The following is a 24032-nucleotide window of genomic DNA, read 5'->3' on the forward strand; positions in this document are numbered from 1 at the left end:
CAGGGGTGATATCAATGATAATAGTAATAATGATAACGATAGCTTGGTACAACCGGCCGGGATTGGAATCATCATAGCTTTGGATTAAGTGAGTCTTGGACGTTCTCCCCGGACCATGTTTACTTCGTATCTACGGAATATCGGAAAATTAACCATAACGAGGAATAGTCTACTGCTCCGCGATAATATGAGCATCAAATGAATCATAGGGCACACAGTGATAGCCAGAGTCTCAAAATTATTGCCATCAGCCGTCCTCCACGTACGGGCTTGTCCTTTTTTTTTTTTTTAAAAAATCAAAAAGGACTGGAGTGGGCAGGTAATTGCGAATACTATAGCTCACATCCAAAAATTACACAACCGAAGACTCGGTTTCAGCAAACATGGTGTTCGACTGGAACAAGAATGCGTTCAATAACTACAAGATACAATTAATTCACTTTATTGTAAGAGGCAAAGAACTAATAGAAACTCTATCGATCACTGACAGGTGAGTAGAGGATTTTTTCATATTCGACCAAATCTGACAGGCTCTTGCTCTTTGCTGCGACGGCTGCGTCAATATGCATGGGAGTCACCATCCCCCTTATGAATGTTGTGTTTGGTAAGTTCACTAGGAATAAGCTGACTGATCTTGTTGGTATGCCCATAACACATTCTAACAGCGCACTAGCACAGATGGCCGGCGTCTTCACCGAATTTTACATGTCAACATCCAGCACAAAGCAGGAGGTGTTTATCCGTGCCATTAATAAAGCCGTGTATGAGTCTTTCAGCGTTTCCCTGCGTGAACATTCTAAATGGAGGCTAATTAACGATTAAAATATCAGATCATATCTCGTATACTTATTTTTTTGGAGGCTTTGCCTTGCTTATGTCGCAACTGTAAATCACTTTCCGTTCCTTTACCTTTTTCCCCCAGTGCGGAGAATTTGATAGCTAACAAGAATTTAGCTGGGTTTCCGCACGACAAGTGTTCGAATATCATCAGCCATGAGACTGGCTTATATCAAGGCGCTTCTAGATCAACCCATCGCTCTTTTTGACAGCCTTCCTCCTGGTCAAACTGCTGCCATAATTACCATCACGGCAAACAACTTGCAGATTGGCATCTCAGAAAGACTATCGATGTTTATCCAGAGCATCACGTTGGTTGTGACGTCTCTCATTATAGCATTCCATTACAACCGAGACTTAACCCTAGTGACAAGCATCGGGCTAGTGGCCATTGTTGTCTTCTACAGACTAACAATTCCGCTTATAGCAAAGTCTATGAAAGAGATAGAACAGGCTGATGGTATGTCGGCTTCTGTTGCCGTCGATTCCTTTAGTTCGATCAAAATGGTAGCCGCATGCGGAGCAGAAGGGAAAATGGTGAAACGGTATACAGCATGGGTGGAAACATGTCGACAGAAGGGTCTAGCAATGTCTCCTTTAGCAGCAATTCAGCATTCACCAGGTAAGTTTGGTCACTTCGATTATGTCTGATGATAGATTTTCTGATATGTTCTTAACCTAGGAATCTTTGCTATCCATGCGTATGTTGACAAGTTCTCGGCGCAGAGAGTACTGAAACTGACGGGAACTTAGAACCTATGCTCTATCATTTTGGTATGCAATTCATTTATACATGCAGCTGAAGATACCCAATGTCACCTCTGTGGTTATGTAAGTAAAGACTTTCATTCTACAGGACCTAGTCTTGATACTAACGTACGCGCCTGTGTGAAAGAGCAATCTCGGCTATCATGATGATCGTTCTCTCTCTTGGAGCTATATCGACACCGATCTCTTCTGCCACCCGCGCTGCTGAGGCAGCTAGTCTTTTCTTTGCCATTATCGATGCTCCAGTTCCTCAGATGAAAGGGGCAAAAGCCCCGGAGGTTTCCGCCCAAGATGACATTGTGTTTGAAAAAGTCAATTTCACGTATCCCACCAGGCCGGATGTCCAAGTCCTCAATAATTTGACGGTCGAATTTGCACGTGGGAAGACGACTGCCATCGTTGGAGAATCGGGTTCAGGAAAGAGCACGATTGTCGGATTGATCGAACGATGGTATGATGTAGGCAACTCGCCTTATGTTACCAGTGTGAGTTACAACATCCGAGAATCAGAATATATATATATATATATATCAGTTGATATAAAGGCGAGTCTCTAACATTGTATCATAGTCCGGATTCATCTCTGTTGGTGGCCGAAATCTAAATGATATCGATGTCCGGTGGTGGAGATCACAAATCGGGCTTGTTCAACAAGAGCCGTTTCTTTTTAACGACACGATATACAAAAACGTTGAGTATGGTCTGATAGGTACCAAATGGGAAAATGCCTCTCCGCAGAAGAAAAAAAAGCTGGTGTATGGAGCCTGCGAGGAAGCATTTGCGGATGAATTCATTTCACAGCTCCCAGAGGTCTGTGGGCCCAGCTTCTCTTCTCCGGCTAAAATCTGAGTTCTGACTGTACAGTAGGGATATGATACCACTGTTGGTGATGCAGGGTTGAAGCTTAGTGGTGGCCAGCGTCAACGGTTGGCAATCGCGAGGAGCATTGTGAAGCAACCCAGTATTTTGATTCTCGACGAAGCGACAAGCGCCATTGACGTCCGCAGTGAACGAATCGTTCAAGATGCTTTAGACAAGGTATCCAGAAATCGAACCACAATCGTAATTGCGCATCGCCTATCAACTATCAAGAAAGCAGACAAGATAATTGTGATCAAGAAGGGTAAGCTTGTCCAGCAAGGGACCCACGAGGAACTATTAAACGATAAGAATGGTCCATATTGGGGTCTCGCAAATGCACAACGTCTATCCCTGGACGGCGATTTTTCAACACAGATGCAAAACTTCCATCGCCGTAGTCGAGTTGCGGATTTATCACCAGCTAAGAAGCTAGCCAGGGGGCCCAGAACAGTTCCTAGTGGTAAAGAATCTATCTCCACGGCCACCGAGACATCTGGTAGCTTTAAGATATTTGTTTGGGAGCAAAGGCACCAATGGTGGTGGTACACCCTGATGGTCCTTGGTGCGTTGGGCGCCGGTAGTATGTCTAGCCCCAGGTCTTTCTTTCGCTCAGAACTAAATTATGTTTTTATCCAGTATCGTTCCCATTGCATGCATATCTGTATGCAAATGCTATATCTTTATTCAACCTCTGGGGCCAATACTTACGCGACCAAACCAACTGGTGGTGTCTTATGCTTCTTCTCTTGGGCTTTGGTGCTGGAGGAAGTCACTTTATTTTAGGGTGGTCATCCAATACTGTGTTATTTGTGAGTGTCGGAATGAAAAAAGAAGAAAAAGAGAAAGGAATTGTATACATATATACTAATATTCACAGAACTTCCTATCCGATTACCGCCAAGAGTACTTTCGAAATATTCTATCAAAACCTATATCGTTCTACGATGATGAATCCAATTCGGTAGGGGGTCTGATAGTTCGCATAGCCAGTGATCCAGCACAGCTTCAACAGTTGCTTGGTCTCAACATGGCCCTGGTACTGACTTCCATCTTCAACGTTTTTGGATCAATCTTGCTGTCTCTCTATTTTGGCTGGAAGCTGACTCTGGTAACCGTTTGTACGTCGATGCCGGTTATTCTTGCCGCTGGCTATCTTCGCATGCGATACGAAGTCAAATTTGAAAAGATGAACAATGAGGTCTTTACAGAAAGCTCAAAGTTTGCTGCAGAGTCCGTCAATGCTTTTCGTACGGTTTCGTCGCTTACTCTAGAAACCGAAATCTGTCGTCAGTACGAAGCGCTCTTGCAGGACCACTCCAAAAAGGCTTTTCGCAAAGCGCTGTTGTCAACCTGGACTTTTGCAATGAGTGACAGTATAGCTCTTCTTTGTATGGCATTTGTGCAATGGTAGGTTTCATGATCCATCTGTTGGTTGCTGATTACCACAAATGCTCATTAACGCAACAGGTATGGTGGACGACTTCTCGCCAGCTACGAGTATACCCCATTCAATTACCGTAAGGTCACCGGTTCCTCTTCATTTGAAAAGCATTCTGCTAATACTATTATCAGTAATTGTGAATCTTGCCATTGTGCAAGGCAGTACAAGCGCAGGTCACTCGTTAAGTTTTGGTCCGAGTAAGCGCATTCTCTCAGAATCAAGCCGACATGTGACAACCTCTTGCTTATCATGTATGCAGGCATATCACAAGCTTTCGCAGCTGCCAACCGAATCCGGAGTATGAGACCTCAAGAAGATGTCAAGAGTAGCGTGACTATATCCCGATTTGGCGGTTCACAAGCAGGCAAAAAACGATCCCAAGGCGTGAAGATCGAGCTCAAGGGGATCTCGTTCAAATATCCGACTCGAGATGTTCCAGTATTAAACGACTTGAACATTACAGTGAGTCTGGGCGCGAGATCATGATCAATGGGATGCTAATGTATATCAGATTTTCAGGGGCCAATTCGCCGCCATTGTTGGCGCCTCTGGTAAGTAACTCTCTCATCATGTCGCAATCGTGTGTTGCTAATATGAAATTTCTTTAAAGGAAGTGGGAAGACTAGTATAATTTCTTTGATAGAAAGGTTTGTCTATATTGCCCAAGCTTGAAACGATCGGTTCTGACATGTAAAAATAGGTTCTACGAGGTTCAGAAAGGTAGAATCCTCTGCAATGGTATTGACATCAAAGATATCCATCTGAGCAGCTACCGAGGTTCCATGTCCCTTGTGGCACAAGAGCCGTTGTTATTCGACGGAACCATCCGCGAAAATATTCTTTTAGGCGTCGATGAGGCCAAAACCTCGGATGAGGTGCTGCAGCGTGTGTGCCGCGATGCCGGAATCGAGGAATTTATTTCCTCACTCCCGGACAAGCACGACACCAAGATCGGACCTCGCGGAGTTGCTCTATCGGGAGGCCAAAAGCAGCGTGTCGCCATTGCGCGAGCGCTGATCAGAAAACCCAGGTTGCTGCTGCTGGATGAAGCAACTTCAAGTCTTGATTCTGAAACCGAAAAATCTGTGCAGGCTGTGTTTGAGAGGACCAGGCAAGGCCGCACGATGGTGGTAGTTGCACACCGGCTCGCCACTGTTCAGAATGCCGATGTGATCTTTGTGATCGGTGACGGCCGCGTGGCCGAGACAGGGACGCATGCCTCGTTATTGAAGAAGAGAGGTATATATTATCAGATGGTAAGTTCTCTTCTTTTCCAGTGTTGCATATGTGCTTACCGATTGTTATAGTGCCAGTCGCAAGCTCTTTTCAAGTAGCTTTTTCCAACTCTCATGAAGCTACCCTCATATCAAATTACTTAGAGACTTCTAGTTTAATGTGTATTATTATAATTTTTTGTTTGTTTATTTTTCCAATGTTGTAGTTTAATCTCACCTACAGTTTTTCATGTACTGACTTGGCTATTCATGTCCGATATGCCCCCTCGAATAGTATATTCCACTAATTAAAATAGTTGAAGCCTACCATTTCTGCCAACGGTTGACTAGATACATTTTTAGAAAGTCTATAATATAAGCATGGACAAGCAAAGTGCACTGCAAGTGCAATGCAAGGTCGGACTGGACAGAAAAATTTCCGGATTAGGCAATTCTGGTCAGGGCGTCACGAGTGGGTGATCGGGCCACGAATGTTGCCCGCCCATAGAAAAGGCAAAAAAAACAATCGCAAAGACGACAAGAGAGAGCTAATGTATGTATTCCTACTACGTATTTAGATAGGCAAGATTTATTTATAACGTCCCCCCAGCTTTCCACTCTTTATTCGCTTGCAACGTACTTTCTACTTATCATATACACCAGTTTATAGAAAGATCAGAGGGGAGAGGTAGCTGTTGTTGTCGAATAGTTATTTTAACCACCCACAATGGGAGAAGCCCTTGGATGACAGATAAATATAGTGACCGACAGGCTCAATTATGGCTTTTATACACCTAACCAACAACGCCTCCCCAAAAAAAACCAGCCCACCATACATGTTACTTCATCTCCTGTCACAGTGATTATTTTATGATGCTAAATTATTGTAACGTACCTTATTGGTTAGTATATTGGTTGGTTGGGCCGATCTTATGTTTGACTACATGGCGTCAATAACTTCCATATCATTATATATTTTGACTATCAAACATCAGCAACATTTAAAGCTGATGTCGCTCTATAACCATTACTTCCGCTATCAATCTATAAGATCTAATTTGTAATAGACAACTAAAAGAAAAATCAAAACAAACATGAATGCAATATTAACAATCGAAGACCAATGCTGCATCAATTGATGTGGGTGAGAAGTCACCACCAAGCCAGAATCAGCATAGCGGATTATTATCAATCGCCTACATAAGCTGACAAGTACCCTAGACTCCGACTACATGCATGTGTACCTACATATAAACTCCAATCATTGTTGACTACATGTACCTTGTTGCTATCTAGGAAAAATCATATATCTGTTAATCAATCCACCATGGCCCAAGGTCCATTCCATTATGAGCAGCGACGCCTGGAAAACGATCTAGTTGCGCTCGAGATATTTGACGTAAGGATATATTTTACATACCATAGCAGCAACCCAACTAATACATATTGATGCACAGCCAAGCGTGCATGCAGCCCAGTTTGTCGAAGCGATCCCGCACATCTCGACATATCTCATCCTCCCAGTCATGAAATCCGAGGCCGACTTTATGAACGAGCTGTACAATAAATACATCCAGCCAATGCCCGACACCTGTCTATACGCCATCATCAACAAGTCCGCCACACAACCAGAGACTCAGAAATATGCGGGCGTAATCAGCCTCAACGCGACAAACCCAACCAACGCCGTCACCGAGATAGGCGTCATGATCTTCCCCGCATCGCAGCGCACGCACGTCGCCACCAACGCGATCGGCTTGCTGCTGCAGTACACGCTGGATCCGCCATCTGCCGGTGGATTAGGATTGCGTCGCGTGGAATGGAAGTGTCATGCGGGAAACGAGGCATCGCGGAAAATCGCGTTGCGTATGGGCTTTGAGCTTGAGGGAATTGCGCGCTGGGATCGAGTGTTCCCCGGCGGCGCGGTGGTGCTGCCTGTGGATGCTCTTGAGAAGAGAAATGGGACAACTGGAGAAGTGCCGGGGAGGCATACGGCTATCTACTCGATTGTCTGGGATGAGTGGGATGAGAAGCGTCCCCAAGTCGTGGCGCAGATGGAGCGGTTTAGAAGGTAGAGTGGGCCTCAATGTTTAGTGTTTACTAGAGAGAGAAAAGATATTTCGCTCTGTACTTTTTTTAATTTCTACTCATGAGAGTGTTTCTTTTTGCCAAAAATTCTGGACCCGATGCTAGGTCTGTAGGTAAGTGTATCTTCATAAACCACGTCAACATACATCATCCATCATCACTTTGGTCTACTACTGCTTTTAAAATAGTTCATCACAATAACAGCGTATCAGGAAAACAAATCCCCATCTTTCCTAGCTTGCAAAGCCCGGAAAGGTGATAGATATACCAGAAGAAAAGAATACAGAAGAAGAAACTCGAACCTCCTGAACGCCTGCCTCATGCCTGAAGCCCTGCACTTTGTAGTAAATGGTAGATTATAGACGCTCGTAGCCGTTTATTGATTTTGAGAAATTGCCATCTCGCAAAAACCACCGCCGATTTTATTTTGCTACCGCCGCACTACATAACCAGTCAGAAACACGCTTTGATCCACTGATAGATTGTTAACTTACCTCAAGACTTGAGTTCTGAAGAAAGCCCCCTTGGTCCTTTCAATGACCTGTTGGTACACTGATTGAGGAGGGTGGTTCATGACGACTGTGCCTGCTTTGTAATCAATCTTCGCATCAACCCGAGTGTCACGGATGAGGTTGACAATCCACTTCTCGCCTTCATCTTGGCCCAAGCCCAGACGAGTAGACAGATCCCTAGCACAATGTTAGTCCGCTGGGAAATCAGTTTGCAGACATATTATACTCACTTGATATCTATGCGCTGGTGGATTTTGCAATAACTCTCAGAGATCAGGTGCCTGGCGGCATCAACAAAGGCATCCGCTGCCGAGACAAGGAAGAAATCGCTGCGGAGCACATCTTCGGCCTCACCCAGTTTCTTCTGGGCCTCCTCGAAGTCAAAGTCAACGTAGAGAGCCTTGATAAAGCCGGTGATAGGATCCGAGTACTCGTAGCCTTCTTGTCGAACAACGCGGATCAGGTCTTTCAGCTGTTTCTGGTAGGCGCTCGTGTTCTTGTGCGCACGACCCCGGTTCGTGATAACGGCAGCAGCCAAGTATCGGAGGATCCACGGGCAGTTTGTTTGGATGGTGTTGATGTAAGCTGGTGAGAAGAAGAGGTCGGTCAGGACGTCGCGGGCGGCGTCGTGGTTGAAATAAGGGAAGAGGGACCAGTGAATCAACCAGGTGCGGTGTTCCAATTGGCCGAGAGGGTTGTTGAAAAGGCGGGTTTCAATCAAGTCCTTGACTTTTTGAACCTCCTCCATGGCGGCGTCCCAGCTAGTGGTCAGAATTTCCGACGCAAACTTTCCCCATGTGGCCGACGCAACTTTGTCGTTGTCGGTCGACAGGACACGGAACTGGTACAGAAGCTCGGCAGCATTTCCATAGCTGCCGCAGCTGTATTGGAATCGGCCGTAGTCGAACAGGGTGTTGACCATCTCATTCGTAACGCCGTGTTGCTCCTCAAGGAATTTCAAGTTGGCGGCCTTGTCGCTGCGAAGGTTGCCCACGACGGCGTCGTCCTGCAAAAGTTCCGTGATCTTCTCGCTGTCTTCCTCGTATTTTTGCAGTTTAGTGAGAACTTCCTCTCTCTTTTTGACAAACTCATCGGGAATTGTGTCGGAATTGTTGATTTCTTGCCACAGGTTGGCGACGTAGTCGGTCATGTTGGTGTGCTTGAGAAGCTCGTACTTGGCGCGCGTAACCTCTTCATTCTCATCATCCTGGCCGCTGCTGAATTCGAGGAGGGGGAAGACGAGATGGCGGTCGAGGTACGGAATCAACTTGGGCAGCAGATCGTGTTCTTTGGCAATTTCCTCGGCGGTCTTGGGAGGGTGAGCAGCAGCGCCCTTGAGCAGGGTCTCGGCAGACGGAGGAGCGTTGTCCGCCATGTTGGGTGGTGCAAGATGGCAGGTCGCAAAGCGCTGTCTGGAAAGGAGGCAGCAGGGGTTGGCGAGACAAGAAAATCGAATCGCCCAAGAAGGAGGGGATCTTTTGTCAGTGTGCCGAAAATGTGCGTAGGCGCGCTAGGCCCGGATAGGCGCTAGCGCGGTTGGCGCATGATCTCTCGGGGAAAAACTGGGAAAAGCCAATTGAGTCTTGACCCCAGCAGCAAGCAGCAAGCAGCACACGCGATCTCTGCCCACAGTCTCTGCTCTGAGAGTCATCGTTTCTGTCTGCGTGAGAATACTATATCGTCCGAGTCTCTTTTACTGAGCATAGAGGGCTCCAGCCCATCGCAGAGACGAGGTCTGCCTTGTCGACAATACAAACACGAGCTCTCGCAATGGCTTCGTTGATGCAGTCTTCGGCCATGCCATCGGCTTTGCGCCACCAGCTGTCCTCAGTCACATCGAAGGGGCCTCTTTCATCGTCCTTTAAGTCTGTGCGTGCATTTTCATTGCTGTGCAGCCCACAACGACGGACCCAAACCCGTTAGTATTTCCCTACGCGCGAGCTTGTATATACAAAAAAGCCAGTCATTGACAAAAGTACCAGACACTGAACAAAACAAACACATCTATCTCAGCGTATCCTCCCCTAAATCATTACCCACCATCCAACAATCCCGGACTTTCCTTGCAGAACTTGTCCGCAAGTTTCCGGCCTCCTCGACGACGCACACCACCACCAGAAAACAAACAAACCCTGCCACCGATGATGAAGAAACACAAGTGCAGCAGCAAAGTCCGCCCCTCCAACTCACCAATCTCCCATACTTTGTGCGGCGTACACCATCCAACAATTTCCCGGTCTACCTGTTGACCAAAGCCGGCAGCACCAAGCGATTGACCAAGCTTCAGAAAACCGAAGGCGACCTCGAGGCTCTGAAATCCGACTTGACGAAAGCTCTGGGTTTGGACTCTGTAGAAAAAACTCCGTCTCGAGGTTCTCGACCTAAAAAGACCCCTGAGATAACCATAAATCCTGTTAATGGTCACATTATCGTAAAGGTACGTTTCCAACCAAAACTTCTTGTCTTTTCTTCCAAAAAAAAAAAACTAACCATTTTTGTTTTGTATCAGGGTTGGAAAAAAGTCGAAATCGAAAAATTCCTCGCCGAGCGAAACTTTTAAAAAAAAAAACAACAACCAAATCTCAAAAAAGCCACCCACTCTATGTCACCTCTTACAACCAAAAATTTCCCTCCCAATTGTACAGCTAGCTTGTACACAGCGCATTATCAACAATTAACTCGCCAACTCCCCCCGAATATCCGTGCCACTATACGCGGGCCTTAACTCTCCATGGGTTTATATCTTTGTCCTGATCATCTCTGGCGTTTTTTTTCTCTTTCTCTTTTCTCCATGCATTTCGTGTACTCTTTTCTTGAATGCATCCATGTAATTTTGTCTTATTATTATTATTCTTTTTTCTTTTTTCTTTTTTGTCATGGAACGGGCTACTGCACGTGGGATATCAAAGATTGAAACCTCTTTGTTCCTTTTTTTATTAATATCGTTTTTGACGATTTCAATAAGGATTATTATTAACTACCTACATGTATGAATGAGTCTTGGTTTTCTAATTTCAACTTGTTGTCGTTCTCTCTCAGGTGCAGTTCCACACGATTGAGTAGACAGGAGTAGAAAATTAATAAAAGGCCCAGGTCTTGATCATGTACAGTAGAATTGAATGTAAAGTAACTATATATGGACATGGTCAAGTAAAGTCATCATCTCAAGCGCTGAAAACAAAAACAGAAACCAAACCAAAAAAAAAAACAAAGCAAAGCATCCTCGTTCGTAAATATGAAACGAGGAAACGATTTTTCAATATAACAGTACAGGTAAAGGTACAAGTATATAAGAATGTTCAATGTAAAAGAAAAAAGTCATCAAACTCCCTTTCCAAGTTAAATCCATAACCAAATGCAGAATGGTATTTTATCGACTCTTAATCCCCAAGACCAGCGTATGCGATTAACTGCCTCACAACACCTGCATCTAGCGTCGGCGTCAACAAGGCTCCCAGAAGACTTTCTCTTTTTGGTAAAATATTCACGGGGAAGCGACGGCCTGATGCAGTATCTTCTTGTTTCGCTTTCTCGGCCAACTTTTGAAGAATGCACAGTCCTCTATTAATTATCGATGCATAGGCATGTGTTTCTATATCCACCTGGCCGCGTTGTGATGGGTGGCGATGGGTGGAAGGTGGCATACGCTCCGTGCTAAGCAAACAACATAGCCTCAAAAGATGAACTGCGAACCCGTCCGCTGACTGTAGCCACGATCGTGAGGTTGCTCCATCAGCAAGGTCTGTGAGAATCTCGGCTGCCAACAGGCCCTGCATGAGGAATACCTTGCGCGCATCTGCCAAAGCGAGCGGCTTTCGAGGTTGGTCTGGGATAGGGCAGATGGCCAAAGCAAAAGCACGAGTAAGCAGTTCGGCCTGACTAGGGGAGCCGTCGCCGCTGACAATGGCTTTGTAGTACATTCGGTTGGGCTCATCCCTGGCGAGAATCTTGGCAAGACTATCGATGGCTGCCGGTGTGTATTTATGAACAGTCGGGTTGTACGGAGTGAACGTCACCACCCCTTCTGGCGTGAGAATGGGAGCTGGCAATGGCGCAAACGATAGCAGAAAATGAAGCATATAGAGCGCTTCTTCTTTCCCAGGAAGATGAACTGCATGTGCCACATTACTGAGATACGTAACAGCATCTTTCATAAAGTCCAAGGTATTCTGATGAGTCCGTAGTATCATATTCCGGGTGCCAAGATAACGAACGATGCTGGACAACATCTTCACGACCGGAGCACTCCCTAAGATGCCAAAATTAGATTCAACAAAAGAGAAATTCCTTATGATGGCAGTGATGCAAAGTATTCTGTCAGCTGCACGATCGAGTTCATAAGCAAGACTCCCAAATTCTGGAACATCAAGAAGAGATGTCATCTCAACCCGACACCCGCGAATGACTTCTTCGTAGGCAGGCAAGCATATGTCATCAGAGACCTCGGCGGCATTTTCAACAAGGAAATCGAGTTGCTCTTCAGCACAATCAACCAATGTTTCGACGAGGTCATCACAGGTTTCCAAAGGAATCGGGATTGCGGGCTCCGAAGAAATAGTCGTCAAAGTATCCAAAGCCACGCGTATCTCAGCGTTGATTCCCGATTTTATACTCATCGTCAACGCGAATATGTCAATGACACCCAACTCTCCAAAAGCAGGGACATTAGGTTTTAACCTCAAGATATCTTCTCCAATTTGATAGATTTCGTCCAAAACAACAGGACCATGCCTGGGAATATCGGTCAAGACGGTGGCCTTGAACGGATCTTCAATATGCTTTTTCAGGGGTTGAGGAGCTGGTTGTTCCGGTCCGGTGGCAGATTTTGTTGTCGGAGTGACTGATGGTTTCACAGGTGTTCCCGGTTGGGCAACCTGCGGTGGTAGAGATGGATCAGCAGGTTGGGGCTGCCGAGGAATACTCGTTCGCTGGTGGTTCTGTGCATGTGGAAGTTGGGGTTGCTGAGGTGGACGAGGTTGTTTAGCTTGTCGAGGCTGCTGTGGCGTTTGAAGACCATTGGTTGCACCAGGATGCATGTTGTTCGGTATTGAAGCGCCAACTTGTGGGGAAGATGCGAAATGCTGGGGATTCTGGGGGTCGAATTCAGGCCCGGGTTTGATAGGCGATTGCTGAAATTGCGCCATATTCGCATCTCCAGACTGTCTCTGCTGAAGCGCGTTCTGTTGCATATTGTCCATTTGCTTCTGCTGGTGCGAATTTATTATAGCCTGCTCGTAGCCCGCGAGGTTCTTCGCATAGATATCCCGAATCTCTAAAGCAGCGTTGGGGTACTGCTGGGGCGCAAATTGCAAGGATTGCGCAATAGCAGGCCACATGTTGCTGGCAGTAATCTTTTTAAATCCGCCCATTTTCATAACAGAGGCATACAATTGCATCAAGTGCACTGGGCGACCACTGACATGGGGCGTCAGATCCAACGGCTGATTGCGAGCTAGCATGAACTTCTGAAGAGTCTTCAGGAATACATCAGGACTACTCGGCTTGGGCATATTTGATTGGTTCATGTTCTGTTGCATTTGCCGCAAAGCAGCCATTTGAGGATTGGCCATTGGGTTCATGGCACCGGTAGGACGGCCTGCCATTGCGGGATTACCAGCTTGCATTTGACGGGCTTGGTTTTGTAGTTGCATTTGATAGAGACGCTGGTTCTGAGCAGCCATGGCTTGCGCTGAATACCCTTGTGGCATGTTGCCCAAGTGAGCCTGCATTGAAGCGGATGATGCGTTGGAAGTCATAGCTGGCGAGAACTGAGGGGCCATGCCTTGAGGATAGCCTTGGTTGGACATGAATGTATTGTTCTGTGGAGTGTTTACACGGCTTCCCTGGTCTGACTGGGGCGGCGAGATCTGGTTTCCAACCTGAGCGCCTGCGGGAGAGAACGGGCTAGGAGAAGCAGTCTGCACGCGCTGGACGCCATGCTGGTCAAAATCCTGTAATGGCGATTGTGTCGTATTCACGGCGGCTGCTCTTTGTTGTTGAAGATGTTGTTGGTAGGCTGCAAACTGAGGGTTGCCATTGGCGGCGCCTTGGTAGCCAGCAAAGGGGACCTGAGGCGTTTGGGAACGCGAGACCGGCAGACCGCCTGGCGCTTGTCTTGGGGACATTGACATGCCATCTTCCGGTCTCGGTCGTTTCGACGGGATCACTTGGTTCAGGTTGTGAAAGCCGGGCGACACATTGCGCGGGACGCCATTTTGGAACATGCGCTGGAATTGACTGGGGTCCTGCTGTGTCTGCGATGGGTTCAAGAAAGCCATCGATGGATCGATGGTCGCGTTAAAGGCCCCGTTGTCATGGTTGGGGATGTTCGAGGCATCAGTTAGCCACGCATTCATGTCGTGTAGATCGACCAACCCATCTGTTACAAGTTAAGACGATCAGCAAGGCATCAACAAGAAACACGTGCAACGATCAACGGCGCGCCAAACTAATTGGCATTGTCCTCAAATATTTCGGATGGAAGCTTGGGTGATGTCACGCCTCGGGGAAGAAAAAAGAGGGTTCGACGCGTCAAAGGGAGGAAGAGGAACTGGGCGGGATTGGGGGCAGTGCTAACAACACGCTTTCACGGGGAGGAGGTATCAATGCGACAACAATGAATTACAATCATACATTGAACGGAAGGTGGGAGATACATACCGACAAGGTTGGGTAGCTATGGTGACGTGATGCGAACAAGAGGAGGTGGTTGAGGTCGGGGATTCCGAAAATAGCGCTTGCGGTGTGAGTGAGCGACAAGCCTGGCGACAAAAGTTGCGAAACGACGGAAATGGAGGGCGCGGTCACGGGACCGGGGCGCTCAGCAGGCTGCGAAAGTGCGAAGAGAGGGGGCGCCAGAAGAAGGAAGGCGCGACCGGCCGGAAAGCGGCTATTGCCTGCTGCACAGTGAGCATCTGGAGCAGACGACTCGGCTCAAGAACAAAAAACAACAACAGTAATTTTTGATTAAAAAAACAAACAAAACAATCGCTTTACATCGGATGTAATCGTAACTCGGGCGACTCCGCAAAGGTAATAATAATCAAAAATGCTTGTGCTGGGCTGCTGATGGACCAACGGGCCAGTGCGTGGCGGGTCAAGAAATCATCGGTTGGGACGGCGAGAACGAGTCACGTCAAACGGGGAATCTTCCCCCGGGCGGAGCAGGATCAAACAAGAAAGAGAGGTGAAATAGTTACGTACCTAGCAGCTAACAGGCTAGTATGGAGAGAGGCTCTTTTGGGCCAGGGCAGACAGAAGTGGAGGCGTTTGGGAGACACTCGACGGTCGCAAGAGGCTGGCGGCTGGCGTTCCTGCAGGGCTGTACTATGTATGTACGTACCGTAGGCTAGGGAGGGCGAGCAACCGAGCGGGGAAGCAATAATGAGATGCACGAGGGGGGGACAAATCGAATCGCGAGACGATGGGACAGTCCGGGTCGGTGTTCAAGGCTGGCGAGAAGGGAGCATCAAAGAGAAGGATGGCGGACGGCCGGCCCTGCAGGGGATTCAGAATGCCCCGCATCGGGTTTAGCGCCGGGCGATGCGCGACCAGCCAATGAGCGGCCGCCACGGCTTGGCGCGCTAGCTATTCTGGGACGTCGGGTCCCTGTCTCGCTGCCAGCCAATAGAAATGCGCGAAGTGGGGCCATGGCGTTCTGTCGACTGCATGACTTCTTGCTGGCTGCTGCTCTGCCCGACACAAGAAGGTCATGTCATGATCATGGCCAGTGCCGCTCGCTGCCTGATGCCTTCACTTATTGCTCGCGGAACTCACCATATTTCTCACGATAATGGCCTTGGACGTAGTGGTCTTGCCCCAAAAACGGTAGAGTAGCACAACATTGTCAGAAGCAAAGTACTATTAGTTATCGGACAAACATCTGGAATGACACTAGCCAATTCGCATATGGAAGACCCGATCGGAAAAAGATCTGTGTGAGAGAAAGAGATGGCTAGGGCGAGGGTCAAAAAGAATGAAAGAGGGTAAAAAAAAATTAACAGTAAAGCAAAAGATAGGACGAGGGGCGTATCTGACCTATATATATGATCTCCGGGGCGATCCATGGCCATGTGCTAGCCTGATCACTACTGTAATTTACTGGTACTTACACTTACACCACGACATACTCCTTTCATTAACACTAAGTCCATGTACCGTCATCCTTTATTATTACCCCCAGTAATAATATTACAATCCCCTGCAACTTTGACTGCCCTCCGAGGCCTCCAATGCGAAAAAGAGTGTCACGGCCTGAGTGCTTGTCCCACCTTAGTAGGGAAAGACTGGCCCACCCGCCCCAGGTCGACCGTCAGTAAAGTCTCCGTGGAATTCCACTCGATCCCTTTGAATAGCCGATCATTGTTAGTTATTGTTCTACGTAAGTACTAATTAAATAAAGGGTTACAACTTACAAACTTACGACCATGTCTCATGCTAGGATAGGGGATTTTGAGTGAGCATCATTGATCAAGTTTGAGATTGCTTCTGCGGCAAACAAAGCCTGCAATCGATCGTGAAATGAAAGCACTGTTGCTGGATCTGACTATCTTGAAAAACGGGACAATAATGTAATCATACTGGCGGCTTTTTAACCCACCATTAACTATTACAGTGAGCGCTGTACTTGCTGTGTGGTGCTTCTGCAGCTATTGGCCCAGGACCCACAGCCGTATCACGTGACCTCTCCGAGATAGCTCCTGCCGACATCCAAGAAGCTTCACTTCACCATCACGCTTACCACTCGTCCGCCTCCACCGCCATCCCGTCCTCTTTACCCCTCAACCTCCTTCGAAAATATTATCGGCAGAGTTTGGATAATTCTCGGTTTTTAAATTTGAATTGCTGTCAATCATGGCTGACGTTGCCGTCGAGAACCCGGCGAACAGCGTGGCGCCTCACAAGCGCCCAGCTCCCACGGACTCGGTGCCCATCATCGACTCGCTGGAGGGAACTGGCACCGACAGCGGTGACGAATATGCCACTCTCAAGCGCCTGCAGAGACATTTAGAGTGCGTTTACAAGCTTCGTATCTCTCTTCGTTGCTGACTGGATCCGTCACCTAGGTACATCCATCTTCAAGAAGAGTACATCAAAGATGAGCAAAGGTAGGCATCTTCCATCTATTTCTGATTAACTATGGTCAAGTCACTAATACTGTGGAAATTATGCAGGAGTTTAAAGAGAGAGCTGGTGCGAGCTCAAGAGGAGATCAAACGGATACAGAGTGTTCCGCTAGTGATCGGCCAGTTCATGGAAGCTATAGATCAAAAGTATTGCGTTCCCTTCCTACAAATAACGGATTGTCGCTGATATTTTTTTGTTATTGAAGTACTGGAATCGTACAGTCGTCAACCGGCTCGAATTATGTTGTCCGAATTCTTTCTACCCTTGACCGAGAGAAACTGAAGCCGTCCTCGTCCGTTGCGCTCCACCGACACTCCAACTCGCTCGTCGATATTCTCCCCCCAGAGGCAGACTCGTCTATTGCCATGCTTGGTGCAAATGAGAAGCCGGATGTGACGTACGCTGATGTCGGTGGCTTGGATATGCAGAAGCAGGAAATCCGAGAGGCCGTGGAACTGCCTTTGACGCATTCCGATCTCTATCAACAAATCGGTTGGTCGCCTACAAACTACTATAATGGTCGCTTCTGTCCCTAACAGCAGCTTTTTAGGTATTGATCCTCCTCGCGGTGTCTTGCTCTACGGACCTCCGGGTACTGGAAAGACGATGCTGGTGAAGGCCGTTGCGAACAGTACCACCGCCAACTTCATCCGCGTTGTCGGTTCGGAATTCGTGCAGAAGTATCTCGGAGAGGGCCCCCGAATGGTCCGAGACGTGTTTCGGATGGCACGAGAAAACTCGCCCGCCATCATCTTCATTGACGAGATCGACGCAATCGCCACCAAGCGTTTTGACGCCCAAACAGGTGCTGACCGTGAGGTTCAGCGTATTCTGTTGGAACTTCTCAACCAGATGGATGGATTCGATCAGGGGAGCAACGTCAAAGTGATCATGGCCACCAACCGAGCGGATACGTTAGATCCTGCTTTGCTGCGTCCTGGACGTCTCGACCGGAAGATCGAGTTTCCATCCCTGCGCGATCGTCGTGAGCGCCGGCTCATTTTCTCTACCATCGCGTCGAAGATGTCGCTGTCGCCCGAAGTGGACTTGGACTCGCTGATTGTGCGCAATGAGCCTCTCTCTGGAGCTGTGATTGCCGCGATCATGCAAGAAGCTGGTCTGCGTGCCGTCCGCAAGAACCGCTACAACATCATCCAGTCTGACCTGGAGGATGCCTACTCCAGCCAAGTCAAGAGCAGCCAGGAATCCGACAAGTACGTTCCTCCCACATCTGATTCGTATATGATTACACTTACTGACTTACCTTTCTCTGCAGGTTCGACTTCTACCGGTAGAGGAGGACTATGGGGAGTATCACGTGGGAGATATTGATTTGTAATGGGCACGGATTCCGCAGTATACACCGTACGTAGAGCTACCGGCCAGATCATGTACAACAATATATACGCATTCTTGAAAGCGGAGTAGATCAGAGTACGTAGCTCCGTCGATCGGCTTCGTGACCAGGTCATCAGTAGTTCGTAGTTACTAAGCCGCCAGGCACCAGCAGCAGCATCCAGTATCAACGTCAGATGAGAGGCAGTGGGGCCGCTCGGCAGTGGACTAGCGTATCAAGTCACGAGACGCATGTTATTGCCCAGCCACCGTCCCGCCCGAATCGGGAAGCGCTCCATTCTGCTCCGCCCAATAGACAATGGCCCGCCCCGCTTTTTCCCACCGTCGTCATCGTCTCCCCCCAAACAAGATTAGCCTAGTCTCGTAAGCTGCATCCAGACGTACTCCTCGCTCCTCTCTCTCACCTCTCCTCTTTCGTTCTCTTCCTTATCATTCAAAACAACAATCCTCCATCAAACCTGTCGTTTACACACCCCCCCTGTCCTTCGTCGCTGTTTGTCAATCCCTGATTCATATATATTCCACCATCCCCGGCTCGGTCCATCATGAAGACAACCGCCGTGGTCGCAGCCGCTGCGCTGCTGGGCTCTGCCGCCGCCAAGGTGCATAAGCTCAAGCTGGACAAGGTCCCCCTTAGTGAACAATTTGTATGCGTGCCATTTCTCTCTTGCATTGTTGTGTTTCCGTGCGCTAATCATCGGGATGGTTACAGGATAAGCGTAGCTTGAACGACCACGTGCAGTCGTTGGGCCAGAAATACATGGGCTTCCGTCCGTCCCAGCCCGAGGATCAGTTCCAAGACACATCCATCAAACCCGAAGCCGGCCACGACGTGCTAGTCGACAACTTCCTGAACGCTCAGTGTATGTTTTTGATATCTTATCTCGGGAACGTGTTTCGTTTTCTTTCTAACGTGTGTCTGCAGACTACTCTGAGATCACCATCGGCACACCCCCCCAGACCTTCAAGGTCGTCCTGGACACTGGTAGCTCGAACTTGTGGGTTCCATCGTCGTCTTGCAGCTCGATCGCTTGTTATTTGCACAGCAAGTACGACTCGTCGGCCTCATCGACGTTCAAGAAGAACGGCAGTGAGTTCGCCATCCAATACGGCTCTGGCAGCCTGGAGGGCTTTGTTTCGCACGATGTTGTCACCATCGGCGATCTCGAAATCAAGGACCAAGACTTTGCCGAAGCCACCAGCGAGCCTGGCCTGGCTTTCGCCTTTGGCCGCTTCGACGGTATCCTAGGTCTCGGTTTCGACACCATCTCTGTTAACAAGATTGTGCCTCCGTTCTACAACCTGTTGAACCAGAAGTCTCTTGACGAGCCCGTGTTTGCCTTTTACCTGGGCGACTCCAGCAAGGAAGGTGATGACTCGGAGGCTACCTTTGGTGGTATTGACAAGAGCCACTATACCGGCGAGCTTGTCAAGATCCCTCTCCGCCGCAAGGCCTACTGGGAGGTCGACTTTGACGCCATTGCATTTGGCGACAGCGTTGCTGAGCTTGACAACACCGGTGTCATCCTGGATACCGGTACTTCTCTGATTGCTCTGCCTTCTACTCTTGCCGAGCTCCTGTAAGTTTCATGACATTCTATCTATCGCATACGGTTTGATGGCTAATACCAAAATAGTAACAAGGAGATTGGCGCTAAGAAGTCGTGGAACGGCCAATACACCGTCGACTGCGCCGTTCGTGACTCTCTCCCCGACCTGACCGTTACCTTGAGCGGCCACGACTTCTCCATCACAGCTTTCGACTACATTCTAGAGGTGCAGGGCTCCTGCATCAGCGCCTTCATGGGCATGGACTTCCCCGAGCCCGTTGGTCCTCTCGCTATCCTCGGTGACGCTTTCCTGCGCAAGTGGTACAGCGTCTACGACCTGGGCAACGGCGAGGTTGGTCTTGCCAAGGCCAAGTAAGTGTTGGGGAGAAGAAGTCTTTGTCGGGAACGGTTTAGACTAGAGAAGTTGCCATTTGGATGGGGGTTGATATTGTCTTTGGACATAGCCGACAGCTTGCGGAGGACAAGATTGTGCTTTGTCTCCCTTTTCCTCGTGTTTTTGAAATTGTTGCCTACTATGTAGAATCTGCGTTATGATTAATCGCTGCAATGCACTATATGTACATGACAAGTTTACTCTAGGCATGCGTAGATAATGATGTTCAAATGTTGAGTTCAAAGGTTGTATGCTATAGATCTAGCGAGTGGCAAACAAAGAGCTGAGATGAGAGCATTTTAACTCGATAAACTTCTTTGTCCTTTCTAAAATTAATGCAAAGCATATCATACGCAACCAGCAACCTGTATATTTGTGCATGTCGCATGCACAACCTGCGGTGGCCAGGCCCTTTGTTGCTTGTTGCCGGCAGCCACAGAGGTCTCCACTGGTTCCGCGCTAACACAGCGGGATTACCTCAACCTGTCAACCTGCCCCAAGCCGAGTCAGTTTAGTGCCCACGAACCTATGAAACTTGCCTTTTCGAAGCTTCGAATGGACCATTTTTCTACTTAAACCTCGTCCAGCTTTTCCACGTCAATTTCTACAAAGTCAGACTCGCCATAACTGTTTTTTGCAATCTGGAATCGGTCACTAAAGGTTCTCTTTATTTCATCGCGACAAGACAAACGGAGACGAGTTACGACCAGACAAGCCCACGCGCGCACGAGGGACTCGATAGCGCGCTGCTTCACACACACACGCACACCTGTTTTCGCTCTCGTTGATCGGATTACTCTTACTCCCGCGGTGCTCGTGGTTACATATCTATATCTGTTTCTTTTGTGCGCGCTGGAGGAGGGGGGTAATCATCATCACCAGCTAGCTATCAGCCTCGTGGCAAGCCTTTGAGAACTAGGCTACAACATCCATCTGACCGACCACGACTCTTGACTTTTGGAATTTTCCTCTTCTTCTTATTTGAGAACCCTGAGGCCATGGCCCAGTAACATACATTCATCTATCGAAAACAAAACAGAGCCATTTTCCATAAAAACAAACACATACGAACGAACGAACGAACAAATACGAACAAAACAAAAGTCGACAACCCCCGAGGTGAAGAGGAATGCTTCTGCAACTGCCGCCGTCGCTACACTACCCCATCACCGTGACATCGCTGCTCAAGCGACCGGGCGATACGGTTGAGCGGGGAGATTATCTCTTTTGGTATGTCTACAAGACCACTGTGATCGAGGGCGATGGACTCGGCAATGACGTTCAGGTCGAGCGCGAGTTCCCTATCAAGTTTGAGTCGAGTGTCGATGGGGAGGTGGTCGCGTGGAAGGTTTCCAAGGGAGATGTCATCGATGAGCCGTGAGTATTTTTTTTTCTCCCCCATAGACAAAGAAACTTGGGTGGTCTAATGTTGTGAGTTAGGGTAAATGTGCTCGAAATCGATGAGCCATGCGCTCACGAGGTACAGTTTGGGGGAATGTGCGCAGAATGTGGCAAAGATATGACTGCGTAGGTTTTTTTTTTGTTCTTTTGGTCTCATTCTTCTCGTCAATAACTAACGACGTGCAGCGCAACCTACAATACAGATGTTATGGACTCGATGCGTGCGCCGATTCAGATGACTCACGACAACACCGCGTTGACAGTCAGTCAGAGGGAAGCAACACGGGTGGAGGAGGATGCGAAACGTCGGCTCCTGGCTTCGAGGCGCTTATCGCTGGTGGTCGATCTCGACCAGACCATCATTCACGCCACCGTGGACCCGACAGTTGGGGAATGGAAAGAAGACCAAGACAATCCAAACCACGACGCCGTCAAAGACGTCCGCGCTTTCCAGCTGACCGACGATGGCCCCGGCATGCGAGGGTGCTGGTATTACATCAAGCTTCGCCCGGGGCTGGAGAGCTTTCTACAGAATATTGCCGAAATATACGAACTGCACATATACACCATGGGAACGAGAGCATATGCACAAAACATTGCGAATATCATCGACCCTGAACGAAAACTTTTTGGCGACCGAATCCTCAGCCGCGATGAGAGCGGCAGTCTTACAGCCAAAAACCTGCAGCGTCTCTTCCCCGTCGACACCAAGATGGTTGTGATTATTGATGACCGAGGCGACGTTTGGAAATGGAACCCCAATCTGATCAAAGTGTCACCGTACGACTTTTTTGTTGGCATTGGAGACATCAACTCGAGCTTCTTACCAAAAAAGCAAGATATGACGCCAGGAAAAGGCCCCGCCGCATTAAAAGCAAAACGCGAAAAGCCCGCGCCGGTCGCAACAGCAGAACATCATGTCAATGGATCAACGCAGGCCAAGGACAGTGAGGTGTCGGCGCTCGAACAGCTCGTGACCATGGGCGGCGGGGATAACCCAATGATGCTCCAGGAGCAAACGACGCTACAGGAGGAAACGATTATGCACCAGGTCGAAGACCGGCCTCTTCTCCAAAAGCAAAAGGAACTCGACGCGGAAGAGGACGCTTCTTCAGATTCGCAAGCAGGCGCCGAAAGCGAGTCGTCAATGTCGAGTATGGAGGACTCTCAAGAGTCAAATCGCCCGAAACATCATCTGCTCGAGGACCGCGACACAGAACTGTTCCACCTTCAAGATAGGCTAGAACGGGTGCATCAGGAATTCTTTGAAGAGTATGACCGGCGGCGCAACAAGGCTGTTGGAGGGAGGGTCTCTGTTCTCAGGGGCGACCGAATATCTCGGGACCGAGATGTTGATTTGAGGGTACTTCCCGATATCAAAAGCGTCATGCCACAGATCAAACGCAAGGTGCTGGGAGGCGTTGTCGTGGTGTTTTCCGGCGTGCTCCCGATCAACACGGACCTGCAAAACGCCGACATTTCTCTATGGTCCAAGAGTTTTGGAGTAGCCATTTCGTCGCGTATCGGGTCGAGGACCACGCACTTGGTGGCTGGACGGAACCGCACGGCCAAGGTCCGTGAGGCTACACGATATCCCAAGGTCAAAATCGTCACTACCCAGTGGCTTGTGGACAGCCTAGTCCAGTGGAAACGGCTAGACGAGGAGCCGTATCTAGTTCCAGTGCATCCAGAGGACCGCGGAGATCCTATTCTGGGTAGCTCTCCGGGCTCAAAGATTGATGATTCGTGGCTGTCTTCGTCGGAGGATGGTGGGATGACATTTACAGATGACGAGGGTAAGCACACACCCTATATTTTAAATTTTTAAAAGTAAAATTGATACTAACACGCCAAAAGACATGCTCAAATCGTCCGAATACTCAGCAATCGGCTACGATGTCGACGAGCAGGCTGCCGTGCACGACGAGCTCCGAGAGTTTCTGGGCAGCGACGACGACGAGAGCGAATCCGACGCCGACACCACCACTAGCGAAGCCGAATCTGTAGCCGTCGAGTCCAGAAAACGGAAACGAGGCAGCACTGACTCTGAAGATGATGAAACGGTATCATCATCTTTAGCCCACCGCATCAAGACCAACCGCCCGAGCACGCTGAAACAGGCTGTTGGTCAAGACGACGACGACGACAATGAAGAAGAGGCAGCAGCAGACTTGGCTGCGAGTCAAGACGCCGAGCAGCAGGCTACTGTGGAAAACCCAGATGACGATGAGGACGAGCTGGAGCGCGAAATGCTGGCTGCGTTTGAGGGGGACTACGATGAGTAGTACGTCTATTGATTTGATTGATATTTGCATAGCGAGGCGCAGTCTCATGTAGTATTGGCGGGGGGCATGTTTATTTTTTTTGTTTCTTATTTCTTTTGGTATTTACTTTTCAGAGACTGTACTGTACTGCTACTTGTGTAGTCAATATTATCATGATTGTATTTACTCCGTAGTAGTACTACATGTATAACTTGATTGA

At 48.5% G+C, this 24032-nt stretch overlaps 8 protein-coding genes across 8 annotated transcripts; 6 read left to right on the top strand and 2 right to left on the bottom strand.

Moving 5' to 3' along the window:
- Positions 1-383: 383 nt before the first annotated feature.
- Positions 384-5241, top strand: TRUGW13939_03894 (uncharacterized protein; the record flags this gene model as incomplete). Its single annotated transcript, XM_035487072.1, has 18 exons — positions 384-446; positions 499-604; positions 674-732; positions 955-1459; positions 1520-1538; positions 1591-1668; positions 1733-2090; positions 2176-2415; positions 2473-3046; positions 3103-3275; positions 3344-3873; positions 3934-3983; positions 4039-4104; positions 4167-4369; positions 4419-4458; positions 4518-4554; positions 4608-5163; positions 5215-5241. 18 exons carry the CDS (start codon positions 384-386, stop codon positions 5239-5241), a joined length of 3684 nt encoding a protein of 1227 aa, XP_035342965.1.
- A 1207-nt stretch (positions 5242-6448) lies between these two features.
- On the top strand, positions 6449-7196 carry TRUGW13939_03895 (uncharacterized protein; the record flags this gene model as incomplete). The annotated part of the gene is made up of 2 exons (XM_035487073.1): positions 6449-6520; positions 6579-7196. The coding sequence occupies 2 exons, from the start codon at positions 6449-6451 to the stop codon at positions 7194-7196; spliced, it is 690 nt and encodes a 229-aa protein (XP_035342966.1).
- A 509-nt stretch (positions 7197-7705) lies between these two features.
- TRUGW13939_03896 (uncharacterized protein) lies at positions 7706-9096 on the bottom strand (the record flags this gene model as incomplete). The annotated part of the gene is made up of 2 exons (XM_035487074.1): positions 7706-7898; positions 7952-9096. Coding segments are annotated over 2 exons (1338 nt in total), but the record flags the coding sequence as incomplete, so codon positions are not given.
- Positions 9097-9491: 395 nt separating this feature from the next.
- On the top strand, positions 9492-10281 carry TRUGW13939_03897 (uncharacterized protein; the record flags this gene model as incomplete). The annotated part of the gene is made up of 3 exons (XM_035487075.1): positions 9492-9639; positions 9704-10158; positions 10231-10281. The coding sequence occupies 3 exons, from the start codon at positions 9492-9494 to the stop codon at positions 10279-10281; spliced, it is 654 nt and encodes a 217-aa protein (XP_035342968.1).
- An 820-nt stretch (positions 10282-11101) lies between these two features.
- TRUGW13939_03898 (uncharacterized protein) lies at positions 11102-15245 on the bottom strand (the record flags this gene model as incomplete). Its single annotated transcript, XM_035487076.1, has 3 exons — positions 11102-14100; positions 14378-14610; positions 15064-15245. The coding sequence occupies 3 exons, from the start codon at positions 15243-15245 to the stop codon at positions 11102-11104; spliced, it is 3414 nt and encodes a 1137-aa protein (XP_035342969.1).
- Positions 15246-16574: 1329 nt separating this feature from the next.
- TRUGW13939_03899 (uncharacterized protein) lies at positions 16575-18142 on the top strand (the record flags this gene model as incomplete). Its single annotated transcript, XM_035487077.1, has 6 exons — positions 16575-16732; positions 16787-16828; positions 16895-16993; positions 17053-17339; positions 17398-18061; positions 18124-18142. 6 exons carry the CDS (start codon positions 16575-16577, stop codon positions 18140-18142), a joined length of 1269 nt encoding a protein of 422 aa, XP_035342970.1.
- Positions 18143-18748: 606 nt separating this feature from the next.
- Positions 18749-20129, top strand: TRUGW13939_03900 (uncharacterized protein; the record flags this gene model as incomplete). Its single annotated transcript, XM_035487078.1, has 4 exons — positions 18749-18850; positions 18916-19066; positions 19129-19783; positions 19841-20129. The coding sequence occupies 4 exons, from the start codon at positions 18749-18751 to the stop codon at positions 20127-20129; spliced, it is 1197 nt and encodes a 398-aa protein (XP_035342971.1).
- A 1147-nt stretch (positions 20130-21276) lies between these two features.
- On the top strand, positions 21277-23833 carry TRUGW13939_03901 (uncharacterized protein; the record flags this gene model as incomplete). The annotated part of the gene is made up of 4 exons (XM_035487079.1): positions 21277-21524; positions 21588-21674; positions 21735-23344; positions 23406-23833. 4 exons carry the CDS (start codon positions 21277-21279, stop codon positions 23831-23833), a joined length of 2373 nt encoding a protein of 790 aa, XP_035342972.1.
- Positions 23834-24032: the final 199 nt, after the last annotated feature.

Source organism: Talaromyces rugulosus, chromosome II (genome assembly GCF_013368755.1).
Source record: "Talaromyces rugulosus chromosome II, complete sequence".
NCBI lineage: Eukaryota > Fungi > Ascomycota > Eurotiomycetes > Eurotiales > Trichocomaceae > Talaromyces > Talaromyces rugulosus.